The following is a 21,289-nucleotide window of genomic DNA, read 5'->3' on the forward strand; positions in this document are numbered from 1 at the left end:
ACGAATGTTGTCTAAAATGTATCAAAACGAAGAAAAAAAAATTCATGCAAATATATATTTTTTTAATTCAAGCAAATATTTTTTTTTTAAAAATCATAGTATTGTAATTGTGTTTGTGCCAATAAATATTTGTATTTTTTTTTTTGTATAAAGAGAGTATATCACATAACAAACAACATTTTCATACACGCCAACTTTCCCGATTTTGGCGGGATCCTCCCGGCACGACGATTTACCCAAGTGGACCCAAAAGGAACCCAAATGGACACAAATGGGACCCAAATGTACCCAAATGGAAACACAAATGAAAACACAAAAAAAAAAATAAATAAATAAATAAATAAATAAATACAATGACACGATAAACAAACAATACAATCGGAATCCATGTAGATCGTTTTTTAAAAAACGAAAGTAGAGAACTACAAAGCATAGCGGCTAATTTTATCTGCTTATAATGAAAATATTGTAAAGTTTACTGGTTAAAATAAGATGAAAATAATTAAGATGAAGCAACAAATTAAGTCTCATGTCAAGTACACAGAATTTCTCCCCCCCCCCCTCCCCTCTCCCAAAGGTAATATTGTACGTTGTATTTTATTGTTATGGACAAGGTAATACCCACATGGCACTGCCAGGACTGCAAAAGTTCATCATGACTATAACAATTTTAGTTTTTATTTGGGATAGGGGGTACCCTTATGTTAAATAATTGATGATCTTAGGAGTAAATTTATTTCTTCAAATTGTACAAGGTCAACATGATGTTGTTTACTTAAACAGATATCACTTGATCAGTTATTTATTGCGGTTGTATTTATTTATTTATGCGTATTTAACACACGTTTTCCATTTTAACAATTTCAATGTTCAATATATCTAAAAAGATTAGATTTACCAGAGACATATATAACACTCATTAATTATAAATAACACACATTTATTTATTATCATTTAATTGAACATATATTGTTTGATATATTGTTTTCTGATAGGGCATTCAAGATAAATTGGAATTCATTTTCTACATCGTTCAAATTACATAAGAAACATATTCTGTTATTATTTCATTAACATATTTACCTTCTTCAATCCGTAATTTAGGACTAGACAGTCTATAGCATGTGATATAATCATATATATTTTTGCAAGCATGATTAATAGGTTTCGATAAAAATACTGTAAACAAAAATGGTCTACAAAACATTGATAGAAATATTTTCCTTTGTGTAGTGTATATATCTTAAGCAAGAGAAAAAAAAGGATAATTAGGGATCAGCAAAATATTTATTTATTACTCAATAACAAATCTAAAAGTTGATCTACCTAACAAAACAATAGTTCTAGACACTATTAGTTAATAATTTTCATCCCCCACCCATTATCCTCTCTTGGTCTTTAAAGATTATTTATTGTATAAAGATATGGTATTTTTGTCCCATTTTCATTTATCTATTATTTAAAGGTTTACCTGACCATTAAAAACTATGAACGCACTTTTGTATCAAATATTATAAAATTTCTTGTATAATTATGTTATATTCAATTGACTTTTTAAGTTACATTATTTACAGTGATTAACTATAAGGTGAAAAGCAAAAGGGAATAGCTTCTTTCAGTAGAAATTAATAAATTGACCAAAGGGAACAGAATTTCAAAATCTGGTAAAAATACCCCTGCTTATTATAACTTTATATACTCTCTTTGCCTCCTAGATGCCCAGGAGCAGAGAAAAAGATTTTCAAGGAAATAATTCATTTTCACTATAGATTCAATATAGCCCCACCCTAATACCAAAGCCCCTGACCCAGGGGCCAAGATATTCGCAATTTTGGAAGAGGCACACTTGCTCATCATAAATTAGTCTATATACTTTGTTTATCTGCTAAATACATAGGATCAGAGAAGAAGATTTTCAAAGAAATAATGCAATTTTTACTAAATAATCAATAGAGCCCCCCCCCCCTCCCATCCGCAGAATTCCTCACCCTGGGGCTACAATTTTCTAAGAGGCACAATTGATCATCATAACCATGCACCTAGTTTATCTTCTTTATATACAGGGAGAGAAGATTTTTAAAGAATTTATGCATTTTCACTATATAATCATTAGAGCCCCGCCCTAACACCAGAAACCCCGACCCAGGGGCCATGAAATTCACAATTTTGGAAGAGGCACTCTTCTTCATCATAACTATGTACTTACTTCATCAGTGTAATACCCAGAAGCAGAGAAGAAGATTTTCAAAGAATTAATGCATTTTCACTATATAATCATTAGAGCCCCGCCCTAACACCAGAACCCCTGACCCTGGGACCATGAAAATCATAATTTTGATAGAGGCACCCTTTCTCATTATAACTATACATTAGTTTGTTTGCTTAATACACAGGAGCAGAGGAGAAGATTTTTAAAGAAATAACACATTTTCACTATATGTTCAACAGAACCCCGCCCTGGCACCAGAAGCACTGACCCTTGGGCCATGAATTTCACAATGTTATTAGAGGGCTCAATGCTTATCGCAATCATGCCAACAGTTTGACTGTTTGATGTCCAGGAGAAAAGAAGAAGATTTTTAAATATTGCATCAATTTTGATGGTTTTGACCCTACCTCTCAGATCCCATGGGGGCAGGGACCATGAAATTAATAATTTTTGTTCCCCTTCACCCATATATGCCAAAATTAGTTGAAATTGGTTGAGCGGTTTCAGAGAAGAAGCTAAAAATGTTCAAATGTTAACGCACATCGCACGACGACGGACGAAAACAGATAGCAATAGGTCACCTGAGTAAACTCAGGTGACCTAAAAATGGATAATTGGATTGGTATATATATTTTTGGACCTGTTTTGATTCTAAATGATGCAAAATCAAAATTCTAAAACATTAAGAAATTGTACACATTCTATGATGTTAAAAATTCTGTCTAAAATCACCCTTATTAATCTATACATGTTTTTTTTTTATCCCTTTATAGGTCATTATTGTGAAATTTTGAATGGAAAATTCAAATCTGTGTGATTAAACTTATTCATCTTACTTACATAAACATGAATAAAGTTGTTATTTTCATGTTTTTGAAATTAGTTTGTTTGTATTATCTGTCCTTAAGCCAAAATATTTCCTTGAAAGGTACAGAAGTATTCTGCTTGATTCATAATACACCATGTTATTTGAGATACATGATTTCATACCTAAGGCTTTCTTACAAAAGTTTGTTTGTGTTTTCTCAACATCTTTGGTCTTGCGAAAACCCAGATTTCAGCAGCATATGACAAAACACTTTTTTACACATGTATCAAAAATTGCACATTTAGTTTCAATATTAAGGTAATAGTCATTCATTCTTGGTGTTATGTTGCAAAAAATGCTTTCCGACCCTGATCAGCAACATGATTTTGAATGACATTAAATTTTCCATTTTAATTGAGCAACATATCTATTAAAATTAATTAAATTCATTAACAATATCAGTTCTTTACCATCATTCAAAAATTGATATAAATATTATATAAATGAAATCCAAGGGAGTGCAGTTACTGATAGGTGGCCCTAAGCACTGTTTCAAAACCTGAGATCTGAATTTAGAACATTGACTAGTAAAGTTCATATTTTAAGCTCAAATAATGAAAGCAATACGTATAGTTCCCAGCTCAATAACCCAGACAAGTACTATAGTTGCACAGACGGAATAAAAACAAAATACAGTGTATTGATTAAGTTTCTAATAGAAATCCACTGCAGCTCAATGCAGACGTGCATATCTCTGTAGAGTATACATGTAACACAGAGTGAATAATTCTTGTCCTCAAAGAAAGTGTGTTACACTGAGGCATGGTTCCGTTTGACTGTGTTACAGAGTTTTAGTTTTATTGGATTTTGCAATTTGCTATCTATTTAATGTCTTTTACATAGAGAATGAACATGCATGAAATATAGATAAATGAAGGGAAATACACGAGCTGCTATGAAAAATTCAATAGTGTTTGAAAAGGCGAAAATTTAAAACTAACAGTGCAGCTCCAGGTGCATTTCGATCCACGATTCTAAAAATGTGCCTGATGATCCTAAAAAAATCCTATTTGAAATAATTCCTTAAATCACAGTCTATCAAATTTTAATGTAATTTAAAATAGGGACAGACCTGCCCTGAAGGACTTCTAGGCCAAAATTCATGCAAAAATTGCTGCTTTCACGGAGAAAATCCTGTTATAGTCAACTTTGAAGGTAAATTTTAAAGTTACAAATAATCTTTCAAAATGAAAAGCACCCCCCTCCGACCGGTCACACCCGCCGTGTGCTCCTTCTCATGATCGGTAAATAATGGAAAAATCCGTCGTCAATTCAGTGTGTAAATAATGGCCTAACAATTAGCCTGAAATATGACTTAATGGTAGATTGAATTTGCTAATAAGGTCATTGTATCGATCATAGAACGTACGAAATGATGACTTTAAACGAGACTGTTGATATCCTTGTTTCATCAACTTGTTTGTCAATAACTTACCTCGTTTCAGAAATTGTTCATACGTAGAGCATGCTCTTGCGTATCGAATCAACGGAGAGATATACACCCCATATGCAGGTGATAAGTGTATACTGCTGCATAAGTAAGGGAAGTTGATTATTGAAAAGTTAAAGTCATCAGGTTTATCATAAAGTTTTGTTGTTAGATTACCATTAACATCTTTTTCTAATAAAATATTTAAATAAGAGACAGATGTGTCAGACTCTGTGGTATCTTTTATTTCAAGCTCACTGGAATATATCCTGTCGATATATAAATGGAAATAACTATTGTTAATTGATAATACGTCGTCGATATATCTAAATGTCGAGTTGAAGGCCACAGCAAGAAATTTTTTTCTCATGTATAAGATACTTTGAAATTGAAAAAAAAAATTAAGTTTGAATTTGGCCCCTTGTTTCAGAAAATTGAAAACGTGAAAAATTAATAAAGTCTGAGAGCTGACGGAAGAACACACAGGAAGCTAGGCTGACGATAGACCTCGATCAGAAATTTGATTGAAGCAAGCTCAAAGACGTTGTTCAAAATAAAAATCAATATTTGGGGGAAAAATCTCTGAGAAGATTCAACAATTTTAAATGTACCAAAAATACGTAATACCCACGGTCACTTAATTCGATAAACACACATATACACATCAGCCTTCAGAAAGAAAAGTTTAATCAATATATATCTAAAACAAGTATAGTTAATCTTCCATGTCATCTCTGAAATATTGATGACACTAATCATTACCCGACACCGCTCTGTGCAGAGAAGAAGGAATTTTCTTCTCTCTCTTTGAAATGAAGTTTTATACCATCTTTGCATTTTTGCCGACTGTTGGTCTGTCCGTGGCTGGAACATGCTCAGAGTATACGATAACAAAGAGTGTGGACTCTACTATTCACAAGGCTTATCAGTACCAGAGCCTGACATTAGCTACCCTGATAGAATGTGCCTCCCACTGCCTGAGGGGGGCCAAGTGTAAATCCCTCGCACACACGTCTTCACAGATCTGTAAACTGTTCACAAAATCTAAGGAGGACGACCCTGGCTTGGTCCAAACAGAGACAGGGACATACTACGTCAGTAAATCCGACCTTCCCACGGTAAATCTCTACCCTTCTCCCTAGCTCTATCTCTCTTTCTCTCTCTCAACAGTACAGTGCAATTAAGGTTGTGAAATTACATCAACATTTCGCATGAAATTATATATGTTCACTTAACACACAGATTGGGAATTACTGAGAGTCTTGATACCTCACGCTCCTAGGCATCACTTTTCCAACTGTTATATACTTAATTAAAATATAGTCTTTTTTTCAAAATTCACAGAACAACTCTAAACTATCTGCAATTAAATGATATTCTCAAATGATACTCTAAACTATATTTAGATGCAACATTTACTTTTTTAATATCTTTAACTTCGTTGAAATGTTCATCGAGTTCCACCCGTACACCTTTTACTGAAAAAAAGTTGGCCCATGGGCCATGGGCCACGACGCTCTCTTGAATAACTTTGGCTCTGTTGTTCTTCAGATTAACCCCCCCCCCCTTTTTTTATTCCGATGAGAAATTTTGATCCCCTTTTGTCACCCAACCCCATCCGCTGTTGATCACGATAAAAAGAATTTGAATTTTGTCTCCCTGTATATTCTCTTGTAAACCTCACTCAACTGTCCTTTATATACAACAAGTTTTGATATGAAGAATTTGTCATATACAATTTTTTCATATAAAATGTATAGATACTTTTTTTTGCAAAGGAAACTATACCCCATGGTCATGACTAGCCGGTTGTTCTTGCATATTATGGACCTGTTGTTGTTGAGATTTTTGAAGACATTTACAGAATTTACAGAATTTCCATGCAAAACTTTATAATTACTATCTACACCTGTGAATTAGTATTACTGCCTTAGGCATTAAATTGTAATTCCCACAACACTATTCATTATTTATTTATTTTTTTTTTTTTGGTTATAAAGAAAATCATCTTCCGCTGCATTGTAAAATTTTCCAATAATTGTTTTAAAAAAAAACTGTTTCAATTTAAACGTATGATAATGTAACCGCCGTATATATTGATTGCGCTAAGCATGTTTGTCTTGCCTTTGTTGTCCGTATGAAAAAATAATGAACCCTTAAAACCAGAGACAAACAGATTTATATGAGTAAGTAATCTCGGGAGAATACTAAACACAGCAAAAGTATAATGCTATAGGATTCAATAAATAATGCTCATACCAGACGCTCGCTTTGCAGACACCTACTGATAATCTTTAATGTTCAAATATAATTCATTTTCCCTAATAAACACAAATCTTTGTAATCAACTAAGGAGTCATACTTCTGCTTACTACATGCAAGTTATTTTTCTAGAGCATGCAAGATGATATAAAGTTAGTATTAGTTACATAATACATAGACATGCCGCTTAAATAAATTTTATATCAATAAACGACAAAATTTAAAGAAAAATGTGATCAGATAAGAATTGGGAAAATTTTCATATATCGCCCACTCGTGATATCCAACATGCAAAATGAAGCTGACTTAATTTAATAATGTCGACTTGTTACTTATTTATGTTGACATGCAACTTATTTTTTATGTTGACATGCAACTTATTAATTTAATTTCATGTTGACATGTAACTTGTTTATGCATGTGCATAAATAAGTCAACGGCCTATCTGTGGTTACATGTTCCCATCCCCGAGCTATACTCCAGCCTCCCCTTGTGTAATGAAAAAAGTGAAGATAAAATACTCTACTGGTTGGTTAATTGAAAATCAAACGAACTGTGAGTCAGATGTTTCATAATTTAACTCCAGGGGATCGCTGGGACGTGCAGTGGACACATTTGTGGAGATGATGACCTTTGCGTTCAGTCTGACACCACCTACCAATGTATTCCCGTTTATGGAGGTAAAAGAGTTCTACAAAATATTTTCGAAAATTTGGTCAAACTTGGAGGTCACTATTTACTTGAGTGAACAACGTACTGATACAATACTGAAAGACGGGTCAAATTAATAATGTTGAAAGTTCATTCATAAAAGGACTTTCGAAAATGATCACTAGCTGCTAGCTATCTTCACATTTCATGTATGTATTGTAACAATATCTAGTATATATATATATATATATATATATATATATATATATATATATATATATATATATATATATATATATATATATATATATATATAATCTTAGGGTTTGTTGGATGAAAATCCTATCCCCATAATCGTAAAACCGGAGAATCTTTTTCTACTTTATCAAAAATGTTGAAATTAAATAATTTAGTTGTTTCAAGTCAAATCTGAGCCACTAATTAACAGAACAATAATGAAACGAAATGAGTATGAAAAAATTAAATTATCTAAATTGATAGTACTTTATTTTTTAAGACATCGCTACTATTTAGTAACATAAAATATATCAAGGAAAACAATTTAATTCTGCATGCATTTAAAATATCAACCATTAACTTTCTGATATTCTCTCCCTCTCTCTTTCTCTCTCAAGAGAGATGTTACATTGTACCTCCATTATACAAGAAAAAAAAATATGTATATACCAGCCATTCCAGGATTCGAACCCATTCTCAGGTAAAAGAATCTTCGCAAAGAGTCCACACTCTTTTCCACTAGACAGCTCCGACACTGAATTATCATGTGCTATTTTATATTCGCATTTTGCATTTCCGATGGATAATAATTTTTATTCAATTTTTTTTGATTTTCAAAAATATGTCTCTGCGAAACAAAAATTGGAAATGGCAGTTTTGAAGAAAAATTCTGTCTCTTTATGCGTATATATCAAATTCATTCTGTTTCAAGGAGGCAATTTTTCAGAACAATTGGGATTCCCAATTTGAAAAACAGAAAACTTGACTTGTTTTGCTATGTGACTAATTTACACTTCATTTAATGGCAAATTGGTAGTGGATATGCAGTTTCTAAACATTGTTCTACATTGTGCTGTATATACCGTTGTATCTGAAAAAAATTAAGACCGGTTTCTGTTACTTAAAATTTTTCTTTTAAACTGCTACAACTTTAGGGAAAATAACAAAAGAACTGCAACACCCTCTTTGCCTTTCCTGGACACTCAAAGTTATAAAGGATCAAGGAGGCCCCTACCCCCAGCCTGTATTTCCTGCCACATCAAACACCCCATAGAACAACGCCCCTATTTAGAATACAAAAACAGGTCGGCTAATTAAAAAGCACATTTAGTGCCTTTCGGAATTCCGATTATTGGAAGACCTGGTCTCCAAAGACTTCATAAATATTGTCAATGTGGAAGGTCCGAATTAATCTGACATGATCTTGACTCAAGGTCATACCCGGTATCTCAAAATTCAACGTCAAAAGTATGATGCTGAAACTGTTTCGTTGGATGTATCGTTATCTTCATGCAGCGTTTTGAATGACGGATAGCCATGGTGAGGGGTATTGTTGGGGAAGAGGATGATAATCCTTTTTTGAGGTTTTAAATTGCACCTAGTACCTGATACATGTAATTCATACATGTATCAATTCATAAATGTATAAATCAGTTATAAATTTCCTTTGCCAGGTAAGCGTTGCTCCGGACCACCGGGGGTGACAAACGCAGTAGTGGACTTCGATGACCCCGAAACCCATCCCTGGGGTACTGGGGACAACGTGAGATTCAACTGCAGCAGCAACCTCGCCTCCACTGGGGGTCCCTCTGTTATGACTTGTATGGACACTGGCATTTGGAGTTATTCCTTCTCGTGTTAAAATTCACTAAAGGCGTCCATTGTGCAATTATATATGCTGCATAAAATTAAAGGCGATTTTCGCCAGAGAATTAAGTATAAAACAGCTTGGTACTTCCCTGTTGCTAGACCAATTTTGATTCCACAAGAAAAAAAAATATTCTTCAACAGAGGATTCAGAGCCAGTGCACCGAAGAATTATATCAAACCGCCGGTTATATTTCAACGTTAGAAATTGAGACCAAATGTCGTGATTTTTTTTATCCGTGGTCATTTTTTTACGGCTGTTATATTTGTTTCTAGGTACTTCTGACCATAACGCGGTGAAAATTGACCCCTGCTGCAGAATTTTGCCGTGTTCGATCTGGATGTTGTTTTACATGTTTTATACGATGGCCGATAGCGACCGTCAATTTACACTAACGTTCTGTGTGTAACGTGTACATTTTCACTGAAAACCCACTGACATGTTACACTTAAAAGTAAAAGTGTATTAAGTGTATAGTGTCATTGCAAACAGCATCAACGTTACGTGTGTAAAGTGCCAAGAAATACGTCATGTACACCAGGTACAGGGTGAACCAAGTACAGAACCAGCTTTGTTTTAGTTGTCCCTGCAATGTGCTCTTGGAGTGCACCTAGATTTTCTGACAAGGTTCCTAAGTACAATGTAGTTAAAAGAATACTCACAGATCAGTCAATCACATCAAAAACCTTTTATATTGTAATCAGGCCCGTAGCAACGGTTTTAAAAGTGGGGGGGGGGAACTTCCCAAAATAATCTGACGAGCAAAATAAAAGAAGAAAGAAAAAAAACTTTATTAACTATGCAAATCATGGAATTGGACAGCAACAAAAAGTGGCGGGGGGGGGGGGGCGCAACCAGCATCTAAAGGAAAATTTACTATAACAAAATACTATAACCAGAAAAGGGGGGGGGCAGCGTTCTACGGGCTTGGTATGGAAATGTCCTTTAATTATTGCTGCCGAGTTAAAATAACGTCTTATTTTATAACTTTTGAAATGCGTTATAAACTTTATAGAAATCTAAACAAGGTTTTCACCTGCAAAATAGATCCTTCTTTAAGCCACTTCCTAATATCAATTAATAGTAAAATATTATAATAAAAATTCCTATAAAACATTTGCTTTAAATACTTCTCGCTAGATCCGTTTAAGTATATTTGATACCATTGGTTGTCGCATTTAACCTTTCATGAAACACTACTACATACGAGGGCTGTTCGGAAAGTTCGTGGAGTACAGTCATAACTTTTTTACTTAACGTCATATTATATCCAAATTTGGAAGAAATATTTCAACAGTAAATTCAAATGATGTGTAAAATATCATGGTTTATTTCAAACTTATTTAGACTTCAAAAATGCGCAAATCGGATCACGGAGCAGGTCAAAATTTTGTGATATACAATCAAGAACCTAAATAATGTCTGAAGTCATATCTTCTTTAAAATGACTCAAAACGGAAAAATTCTACACGTTCAAATTAAGAATTGTTTCATCGTTTCTGATTCCAAATTATGACTTAATATTTTGCTTCGTTGAAAAGAAATCAGTTTCAGAAGATAGATAGTCCTCATTGAAAAAGGCAAAAAAGATGACGTTGTAGAACGTCACGGAGCAGCAGTTAACCATACAATTTTGTGTTGTACTCAGGAAAACTTTAGAAAAAACTCTGAAAATGCCGGAGGAAGTAGGAAATATGTCAAAAGCGAGCCATGCATGTGTGTGTACAAGGTACAAGCGGTATTTGAATGATAGACTACTCTGCTTTGACGATGGTGATCTGTGATCTGTAAAAATCTTATCAAAAACATTGAAAAGTTAGTAACATCATTCTAAGAGTTTTGCGTTTTACTGATGCTGATTTTGTGAAAATACAGTTATGCATTGAAAAAAATATAACACTGACAAACAAAATAATGCCACTGGAGCAATTGTTAGCGAAATAGATTTCAAGTGATACAGTAACGTTTTTAATGAGTGCACTGGTATTGGCCAATATTGTGTGAAATGTTTAGGGATAGTATTTTTGAGAACCTCATGTCAGTATGTTTTTGACGTTCCAGTGTTGTTGAGTTTGCTCCGTGGTTACAAAACGCGTTGATTTTAAAATTAAATAACACGAATTCTATAAAATCACATGGATTGAAACGTCACACTTAAACAAAAAAAGTATTTTTACATATGATAATGTGCTCATTTAAGATTTCTTGAAGATAGTATAATGAACATTGGCATAGTCCACGAACTTTCCGAACAACCCTCGTACAAATGTACATACTTTTTACTAGACTCTGCATTAAATTCTCGTACCTTAATTTTAATTCATATTTTAGTTGTACGCTGTACCTCATTTACCGGTTGATACAACTTCGAAAATACTAGTGAAAAATATCATATACTGAATATAAATACCGTATCGGTGAATCATGATCAATCTCTATACATACAAACATCAATTTAGTTTAAAATAAAAAATACAATTATGATGCTTATGATGCTAGTATTCATTTAAATACTAAGGAACTGCATTCAAAGGGGCACCTGCAGTTCAACACAAAGTTTTGATACATGATACCACTTTTAGATTTAGAGTGTACACGACACTTTTCACGACACTTGCACACACAATGTTGGTGTAGAGTGTACATTAATTTTTGCAATGACACTGTACACTTCGTACACTTTTACATTAGGTGTAACTTGTCAGTGAGTTTTCAGTGAAAATGTTGAACACATTACACACAAAAGTGTAAATTGACGGCCGCTATCGGCCATCGTAGTTATATGGGTACCCTCTTATATATATAATATATCATATATATATATGTTTGTCAGTAAAAATGAGTTTGTCAGTTTTAAAATTTGAATTTGTTCTAGAATAAATTAACCAGCAACCCATAACAAATTGTTAATAATGCAATGCACCGTATAGCTTATTTTCAAATTTGAGACTACGGTGGTAATTCACCCTTACTTCCTATTATGCAAAATATATATTGTAAAAAATCATTGAGGGGACAGTCACCCCCCCCCCCCCCCCCAGTGTTCAAAGATGATAGGACATTACAAAATCTCTAGAGAACTAGGGCCTAATATTTTCTTTTGTTTGAAATCCTAAAGTATACTCCTATAATGGTGGATCCGTCCTTCTCTTTCTTGCGTTGTTGTTGCCCTTACTTTGTTGAAGTTTGTTTCACTGTTGCGCTTACGTTTGTACAAATGTACGTCATGTAATCGTGTTCGTTACGCTGTTGTCCATGCGTTTGTAAACGTGTTCTTTTTGTTGTTGCGCTTACATGTCGTCGCCTGAGAACCATACTGTTCTACAACCAAATTTTTGATTTTGAGAAAAATGACCTTAAAGTTCGTAACCCTAAGTTTTTTAACTTATAAATCCTAGAAAACCAAACCATTGAAAATGATTCTGTTGACAAGGTAATCCTTTAAAATTTGCACTCGAATTTGTTGGATGTATTCGAGATAATTGAAATCTGGAGTCTTTTATTTGGAAATAGAACATTCTAGCATAAGCTTTTTGGTGAGAGACATTATGAGTTTGGAAATAGCACATGCTGGTTCTATGATAAACATGAAAATAGAAAATATATTTTGAGTTACAACATAGACTGTGGACAGTTTATGATGTATTTATATAAAAATCTTAAAGCTAATAAAGTTTTCAATGTTTTGTTTTTCTTTCTCAAACTTTTTGGAGAATATTTCTATAAATTGATTGATATGTTTTTTTGTTTTTTGTTTTTTTTATTTTTTAAAAAACAAAACAGAAAATCAACACAAAATCTTGAATTAAAAACACTTTATTGCATAAAACACCGAGTTGTCTTACTCAACATTAGACTTAAATCATACAAAACAAATTGTAAAATCTTGCCATTATAGAAACACGAATCATTTTTTACAAAATTAATTTGAACTTATCAGTAATACAAAAAAATTAATATATTGTAATTATAGAAACATAGTTCATTTCCACATATTTAATTGATTGTCATTTTAACATTTTCAAGTTCTTTTTACTGTGCTTTCATTTTTCATTTCATTTTCTTTTCAACTTACAAAATATCTCAAAGAATTCGCGATTTTGAAGAGGCATAAATTTCAACATTGATTTAAAATCTGCTTTCTTTTCGTTGGACAGAACAGGGCTTTTTGTTAGGTTTTTCGGCACTGGAAGACAAACATTGGGGCAGGGATCCTTACTTCGTGTAGTTTGTCCTCTGATGGATACCTCTGTGTACTCTGAGTCTGCAAATGACATCTTGAATAGCACATGAAAAGGTTTTTCCAACACATACTCAAGCTGCTTCACCCTTGAATATGGAACAGAACTAAATTTCAAAGTTGTTGAGACTTTCTGAAAATTGTAGAAATGTAATTTTTGTAATTGTATAACCCTTGAATGCTTAGGCCTGATGCTTTTCAATACTCGTAACAGACTGACAGGACTGTAGATTTCAGATATTTTAAGGCCCTTCTCTAGGTGACTGTGAATGTTGTCCACCTCCTGTATGGAAGAATGTCCAGGAGTACAATACTTCTGAACTATCTTTTTGACATTAGGATTCTGCGACATGAAAGTCTTCATGGCAAGTGACATTACAGAATTACGATTCTGTGGAACGCAGGAATCTGACCAAAGGATTATCGTATCAACTAATGGATTATCCTTTAAAACAGCACCAAGGATGACTAGTAGAGCACTTGCTATCTCATTTGCACCCCTGCCTGCAATGCATTCAGCCCATATAGCATTGTATGCTTTCTTGTCAAGAGAACAATGGGCAGTTAAGTTGTAAACGTTCAGCTTTCTTTTGTAGAAAAAACTGGATACGTTTGCCCTAGGACAAGTAATGACATTCTGCAAATCGAAACAAATAAAGGCCTCTGTTTTGCTTTCTGATTTCCTATCATTTTCTCTTTCTTCCTTTGTTTCAACTTTATCCTTTTGATGATCTTCAAACTTTTCTTGTAGTATTCTTGTGACTCTGTTTGCGTCTGTCTGAGCCGCATACTCCATGCATTGGTCGCACCTATCCTTTTTTGGAACATGAAATCCTATGTTAAACTCTGTGTTAAAGACATTGCGATAAACATGAGACTTCACGGGCACTATGTCTTTTTCAGTGCACTTCTCAACATAAAGATTGTACATCTTTGCCAGGTTCAGATCTGCAGCAAGATATTCTTTTGATGAAGATGCTCTACAATAATGTGAGGGCATCCTCGGGAAGGACTCTATATGTTCCCTTATGAAAGTTTTTACATTATCTGTGATTTGTGACTTTGTGTGTTTACCCCTCTTGTCAGTAAACTCATTTCTAGCTGCCTTGTCATGGAACCATTCTATTCTTCTTTGACTTATATCAAGAGTAGTTAAGTAAAATTCTTTGCAAACTCTAACATTTTCTTCGGCCTTTACAAAAAAATATTTATATGAGTATTTTCTTCTTGATCTTGCAGCCTTCGTCCTTACTCGTTCCTTCAGTGCTCTTTCTGTTGTTTTTGCATAAAATGTATGTTTTCCATCATCTGATAAATTCCAAAACTCGGAGAAAATAGCATTTCTTTGATCAGAGGTAATGTTCAAACTGCATCGAAATTTACATTTTCCATTACAATCTTTCTTATCCTTTATCTCCCTTTTTCTTTGTACATTTCCCTTCGAGTCCTTGTATTGTTTTCCTGATTGACGTTGACGTTTTCTTATATTCTTTCTCCATTGATCTTCGTTCCTTGTCCGCTTTCTGCTTCTTCTTGTTTCTATCTCCTCTCTTAAATCATTATCCACAAGAGAAACATTTTGTTCAGAATCATCCTCAGTATTGTCATTTGGTTCTGCATTTTCTCCTAAACCACTATCAAGAAGAGAAACATTTGGTTCAGAACCAGACTCAATGTTATCATTTATTTCTGTATTTTCTGCAAGAAGGATTTGTTCTTCAGTGGTTGTTGACACTTCTACAGACGCATCCAAGTTGGCTTCACCATCTGATGAATCACCTGTTTCTTCATTGATACTAAAATCAGGATCATTAGGATCTTCAGTAGAGCTTTCTTCCCCAAGACTATCAAATAACTTTTCAGGCTCCTCGATTTCCAAGGAATTATTGTTGCTATCAAGTGTACAAGAAATAGGAAAGTCAGGATTCAAGTCTAGAACTGGATCGACTGAATGTGCATCCTCGCTATTTAGAGGACACGTCTCATCAGAGGCCAAAGCTATAACAGGATCAACTTCATATGTCTGATTGTTTGAAATGTCATTTTCACATAGGTGGTCAAGTAACAACAAAGCTTCTTCTACGTTCATTTTCGGTAGATGTTAAATTGACAGTCAGAGAAAATTGATCTGATTTCACGTTCAAATGAATTAGGGTCTACCGATGTAGCTAATGATAGAGAAAAATATTGTAGATATTTACAATTCCCCTTCAGATTTCTTTCACACTGAGACACGTTTAATTCTATACCACACCCATCAAGGGTAATCAAATTTTGTACTAATGCAATTTCTACTAATTGTTCTGGTGTGATGTTAGTAAATGACAAGTAAAGATGGTCTAAACTGTAACAGTTGTGAATTTCACGAAAGTCAGCGTCTTGTAGGAATTTGCAGCCTGTTAGGTCTAATACTTCTAATGCTGGAGTTTTCTGGAGGAATGAAAGTGATAAAATTTGACTGTAAGATATGTCTAGCCAATACAGATACCTAGACCTCTCCAGTGAACACTCAACCATAAAATCAGGAATGGGGGCTTTAAAGTTAAGACCTGGTAATAAAAATCTTCTGAAGCAGCTTGAATGTTGAAATATTCTTTCAAGATTACACAGTTTCACAGAAATTTCTGTTTCAAAATCAAAAAATCGCCACAGTATTGAATTGTCTTCTATAAGTAAATACAGCCGCTTACATGTCCTATTCACAACTTGGAGTAAAAATGGCAGATCCAAAAATTTGAAAATAGAGACCACTATGCTGTCTGGGAGTTCTGTTAATTTCAACCTATGACAAAAATATATATTAGATACATTAAATTTAAATAATTAAATTAAAAGATTTATTACCAAGTTTTTACAAATTAAAGAACATCTCTTATTTTACTTCAAAATAATTATTTACATTAACTCATTTTAAAGACAAAAATGTTCTAACTCCTCGTATAAGACAAAAATGTTTAATTACATAATGTTCTATCTCCATTGTGAAGTTTCAGGGTCTCATTATTGTTTTTACTGTATATTCTAAACATTTTATGAATGTAATTGAAGACTTTTATTCTTATTCTCTCATTTTATTCTAAGTGTTTTAAAAAATAATGAAAAATACACTAAAATTTATAGCATTATACTAACCCATTCCTATCCTCTTCCATTTCTATTGAAAGTTTATGGTCACATGTTGTGACGTTGCACTGTCATTGGTCAATGGACATAGAACAGTTTGGTTTTGATCAATTCAGGAGTTAGGGAGATAGAACAGAAAAGAATTGGTTATATCTTTAGTTTTATCATTTTCTGACTAAGTAATGCATGATGATAGAGCAGATTGTAAGGATTACAATGATATATAGAACTCATTTTTTTCAAAATTGGCACATAGAACAGTATGGTTCTCAGGCGACGATGTATGTACCGGTGTACCAGTGAAAATAATAGGATACTGTTAATCACAAATTTATCGAGATGGAGGAGGAGGGGTCTACTTTTCTTGATTTTCCTCCATAATTTATACATACGAGGGGTTATTAAAAAGTTCGTGGACTAGCGCTATAAATTAAAACTGCTTAAGGTATACAGCAAAGAGTTCGTACACATTTACTTAAGAAGGACCTCTACGACAAGGACGTATATATATATATATATATATATATATATATATATATATATATATATATATATATATATATATATATATATATATATATATATATTTGAATAAATTGTCAATGTTTTATTAGTAATGGTATGATCGTGGCGCAACCTTAAAATACGATGTATTTCTACAGTGAGTCTATCGGAGAAAAATCATTTGATTCGTTCCATAAAATATAGAAATTTATCTCGTTTTTGTCAATTTTTATGAGATCTTAATTTTATTTCAAATTCTATAGAGAGTGTTAAAAATTTCGCCGGAAAGGGGGGTGTATGTCATTTTCCCGAAATTCATAATTAGAAAGTTTCACTTAGGAAAAACTCGTATAGACTTTGAAAATGTTTAAACAGCGTTGAGAAAGACAACATGTGACGGCAAAAAAGATTTAGAAAGAGGAAAGACGCATTCAGTAGCGAGAGAACATAAAATTTCACCTTTTGATTATCCAAGTTCAAAATAGTCTTTCGTTTTTCATTGTAATGAATAAACTAGATCATTAAATCAAAAGAAAATGGAGACTTACGCAAATGTCTCTGTTTTACAGGGATAGTTTCGAATTCTAACGCGAGAGTTTTGCGTTTATTCGCGGAAGATACGCGTTTATTTGCGAAAGTTACGCGTTATAAAGCGAAAGTTTCGCGTTTATTTGTTATAACGTGAAAGTTATGCGTTATAACGCGCAAGTTATGCGTTATAACGCGAAAGTTTCGCCTTTTTCGCGAAAGTTACGGTGAAAACGCGTAACTTTCGCGTTTTAACGCGAAAAAACATTTTTTTTTTACTCATGAAAATGAGCTCAATGGGCTTTTCACAAATACCAACCTTGATATTTCACATGGCCGTAGGATCCTGGGAGGGGTGCCCCAAATAAATTTGCCGATATATAGTATACTATGGAAAACAAAGCTACTTTATGGATGTACCCCCCTCAATGATTACGTCTGATGACCCTTTATTTTGCTTGTCAAGGAATTTTTGCTTGGTAGTGCCCCCCCCCCCCCCCCCCCCAACTGAAATTGCTTCCATGGGCCTGTTTTAGAAAAATTAATACAATCTTTTGAAAACGATGTTGATTAGATTATCTTTGCTCAATCATAGCAGATTAGCTAATAGCAAAATATTATACTGAATCTCTGACATTACACTGATCTATCTACAATGGAAATACTGTGCAATGACCTAAACGTTTTGCTCCACTGTAAAATAGCAAAGAATAGTATTTACATGTACATGTATATGTGCTGTGTATTTGACTGTAACTATTTATATACATATACTAATCTTTTAATGTTGTTCAATTGTTTCTTTTTATTAAACATTTGTCAAAATCCATAGTCTCCAAAGTGTTTTGACTTCAAGGGTCTTTCCCTGCACTGCATATTATGAGGTGCCGTTAGATTGCCGTGTAAATGTCTTAAGCAGTGTCTCTTCCATCATTGAAACATACAATGATGTGCAAATCAATAATACAATATTTAATGTACTTAATCCTTCTTTATATGATTATTTATACTGACATATTAAATATAAACAATAAATTGTCTTTCTTAGGAATTAACGCTGCGGCTATTGCTTACGCGGGTTATGTATTTTTTCTGCAACAGATGCAACATTAATTCCCATGCTAACAACCAAAAAAAGCATTTCATTGTTTACCGATAATTGATACCACTTTTCGTAGATTATATAAATAGTGCATGACAATAAATAACAAAACGGTACTTCATGTATGTATCAGCGTTCAGACATCTTTAATGAAAGAAATCTTTCCTGGAAAACAAATGGCATACCGAAAGTTTAACTTACCTTTATTAATCTATAACTTGTTTTTTAATTTCATTAATATTATGGGAATTAAGTGATATTGCCAATTAGAACTGATGGTATCACAACCCGTTATAGTTAGCATATACATGTGACATCACTTGTAAATGGCAGTAAGCATACGCGGATCTAGGGATTTTTTTTTCCAGGGAGGGGGTTTGACCAAAAAAAAAAATAAAGACAAGAGTACCATGGGCTACAACGCTCACCTGAGTAACTCTTTTGACCTGCTCTTCGTCAGATTTCCCCCTTGTAATATGTATGTATTGTGGCCCCACCCTACCCCCGGGGGTCATGATTTGTACAATTTAGAATCCAACATTCCAAGGATGCTTCCATATAAGTTTCAGCTTTTCTGGCCCAGTGGTTCTTGAGAAGAAGATTTTTAAAGATTTTTCCCATATATTTCAATGTAAAACTTTGATTCCCAATTGTGGCCCCACCATACCCCCGAGGGTCATGATTTGAACAAGTAAGAATCTACACAACCCAAGGATACTTCCATATACCGTATATACTCGCCTGTAAGTCGTTCTTTTGGGAGTTAAACTTTGGCCCAAAACTCTTTATCTGACTTGTATGCGAGTTATAAAAAGATTGGTATTTTAGCAGGTCAATCCCTCTAATTTAAACTAAAAAATACAACCCACTTATAGGCGGTCCAGCTTATAGGCAAGTATATATGGTAAGTTTCACCTTTTCTGGCCCAGTGGTTCTTGAGAAGATGTTTTAATGACCCCACCCTATTTTGTCTTTTCTTGATTATCTCCCCTTGTAAGGGAACTTGGCCCTCCATTTTTACAATTTAAACTCCTCTTCACCAAAGGATGCTTTGTACCAACTTTGGTTAAATTTGGCCCAGTGGTTCTTGAGAAGAAGTTGAAAATGTGAAAAGTTTACAGATGGATGGACAGACAACAGATGATCAGAAAAGCTCACTTGAGCTTTCAGCTCAGGTGAACTAAAAAACCAAGGAAGGGAGATATAGGACAAGTCACTTTCCTTCATATATATAAATTATATCAATGACTCTCCTTACCATTTTACTAGAGATCCATGTTTTCTATGGGGGGTCCATGTTTCTAGGGGGTCCAAGCTCATCTTTCTTTACTGTAACCCCCCCCCCCCCCACACACACACACACACACACCCAATCTCACTAGATCTGCACATGGTAAATACCAAAACAGCTCCTCATAACCAGAAGATACGGTCATTATTCAGATTTCACTTTCAAATATTTAATGACAGTCAAACTTGCGTTAAATATTAAGTGACCAATATACATTTTCATGTTTACAAAAAAAGAAGAAATTATCATAATTTTGAAATTTATTGATTTATTAATAATTTAGGGTTTTCTTCTTTAATAAATTTTAATATGTCATTGAAACCAGTGCTTGGCATTGTTAAGTAAATGTATTAATGATAAAATATTACAAGAACAAAATGCAAGTATTATGAACTCCTCAAATCTATCATTTTATCATAACTTTTTGTTGTCATTATAAACCTACACATTATGTTGACAAACTAGAGTCGCACAATAGATCATTTTTAGCAAAAATTTGGTAAAGTGCACGTAATTTAGAAATTGAAAAAGGTAGATACGTTGAAAATAAAATGATAGGTTATGTAAAGTGTGTCAAAAACCTTGAAATTGAGGATGAAAAACATTTCATTTTGCTCTGTCTGAAATATGAAATACAGAGAAAAATATTCAAGGCAAAATTATATACTTTCCCTTATTTCAACCAAACAACCCATAATAATAACAATTTGTTGAGTAATTAATGTTTTAGCTATAAATGAGTAACTGTTAATATGGAATTATTTAGGATCTGAGGAGTACACTACATTATTTTCTACACCAATTATTTGTATTCTAGTTGTGTTCTACTGTATTATCATGCTGTTCTTTATGGGCCGGCCTTTACCAATGACTGTAATAGTGTTTGTGCCAATAAAATATTTGATATTTGATTTATATATATCGTATATTAAATGAAATAAGCCCTATTTGTATTGAAGGCCAAAGGGTTCAAAATTCCTCATGTAACCATGCTTAATTTGGGAACTGAAAATTATATGAGGACTGATCCAAAAGTTAAATAATGTTACTAGTGCTATAAAATCATTAGAAATAGGATGTGATTGAGAAAATTTTATATGCTAATATTTTTATATACATTTATATTTGTGACTCCTGCATAAAAATTTCATCAAGATATATGAAATGCTTTTTAAAAATATAAAAACAAACACAGAG

General features: G+C 33.4%; 1 protein-coding gene across 1 annotated transcript; it reads left to right on the forward strand.

Moving 5' to 3' along the window:
* Positions 1–5,280: 5,280 nt before the first annotated feature.
* LOC133183381 (uncharacterized) lies at positions 5,281–9,502 on the forward strand. The gene is made up of 3 exons (XM_061318343.1): positions 5,281–5,624; positions 7,355–7,448; positions 9,111–9,502. The coding sequence occupies exons 1-3, from the start codon at positions 5,319–5,321 to the stop codon at positions 9,296–9,298; spliced, it is 588 nt and encodes a 195-aa protein (XP_061174327.1). The 5' UTR covers positions 5,281–5,318; the 3' UTR covers positions 9,299–9,502.
* The last annotated feature ends 11,787 nt before the right edge of the window (positions 9,503–21,289 follow it).

Source organism: Saccostrea echinata, unplaced genomic scaffold, assembly GCF_033153115.1.
Source record: "Saccostrea echinata isolate AGI-Se365-2 ecotype Australia unplaced genomic scaffold, CSIRO_AGI_Sech_v1 ptg000009l, whole genome shotgun sequence".
Lineage (NCBI taxonomy): Eukaryota > Metazoa > Mollusca > Bivalvia > Ostreida > Ostreidae > Saccostrea > Saccostrea echinata.

Excerpts from the sequence above, each read along its gene's own strand:
- LOC133183381 (XM_061318343.1), top strand. The coding sequence starts at position 5,319 with ATGAAGTTTTATACCATCTTTGCATTTTTGCCGACTGTTGGTCTGTCC. Across the intron at positions 5,625-7,354 it reads GTAAATCCGACCTTCCCACG|GGGATCGCTGGGACGTGCAG; the intron begins GTAAATCTCTAC and ends ATTTAACTCCAG. Across the intron at positions 7,449-9,110 it reads ATGTATTCCCGTTTATGGAG|GTAAGCGTTGCTCCGGACCA; the intron begins GTAAAAGAGTTC and ends TTCCTTTGCCAG.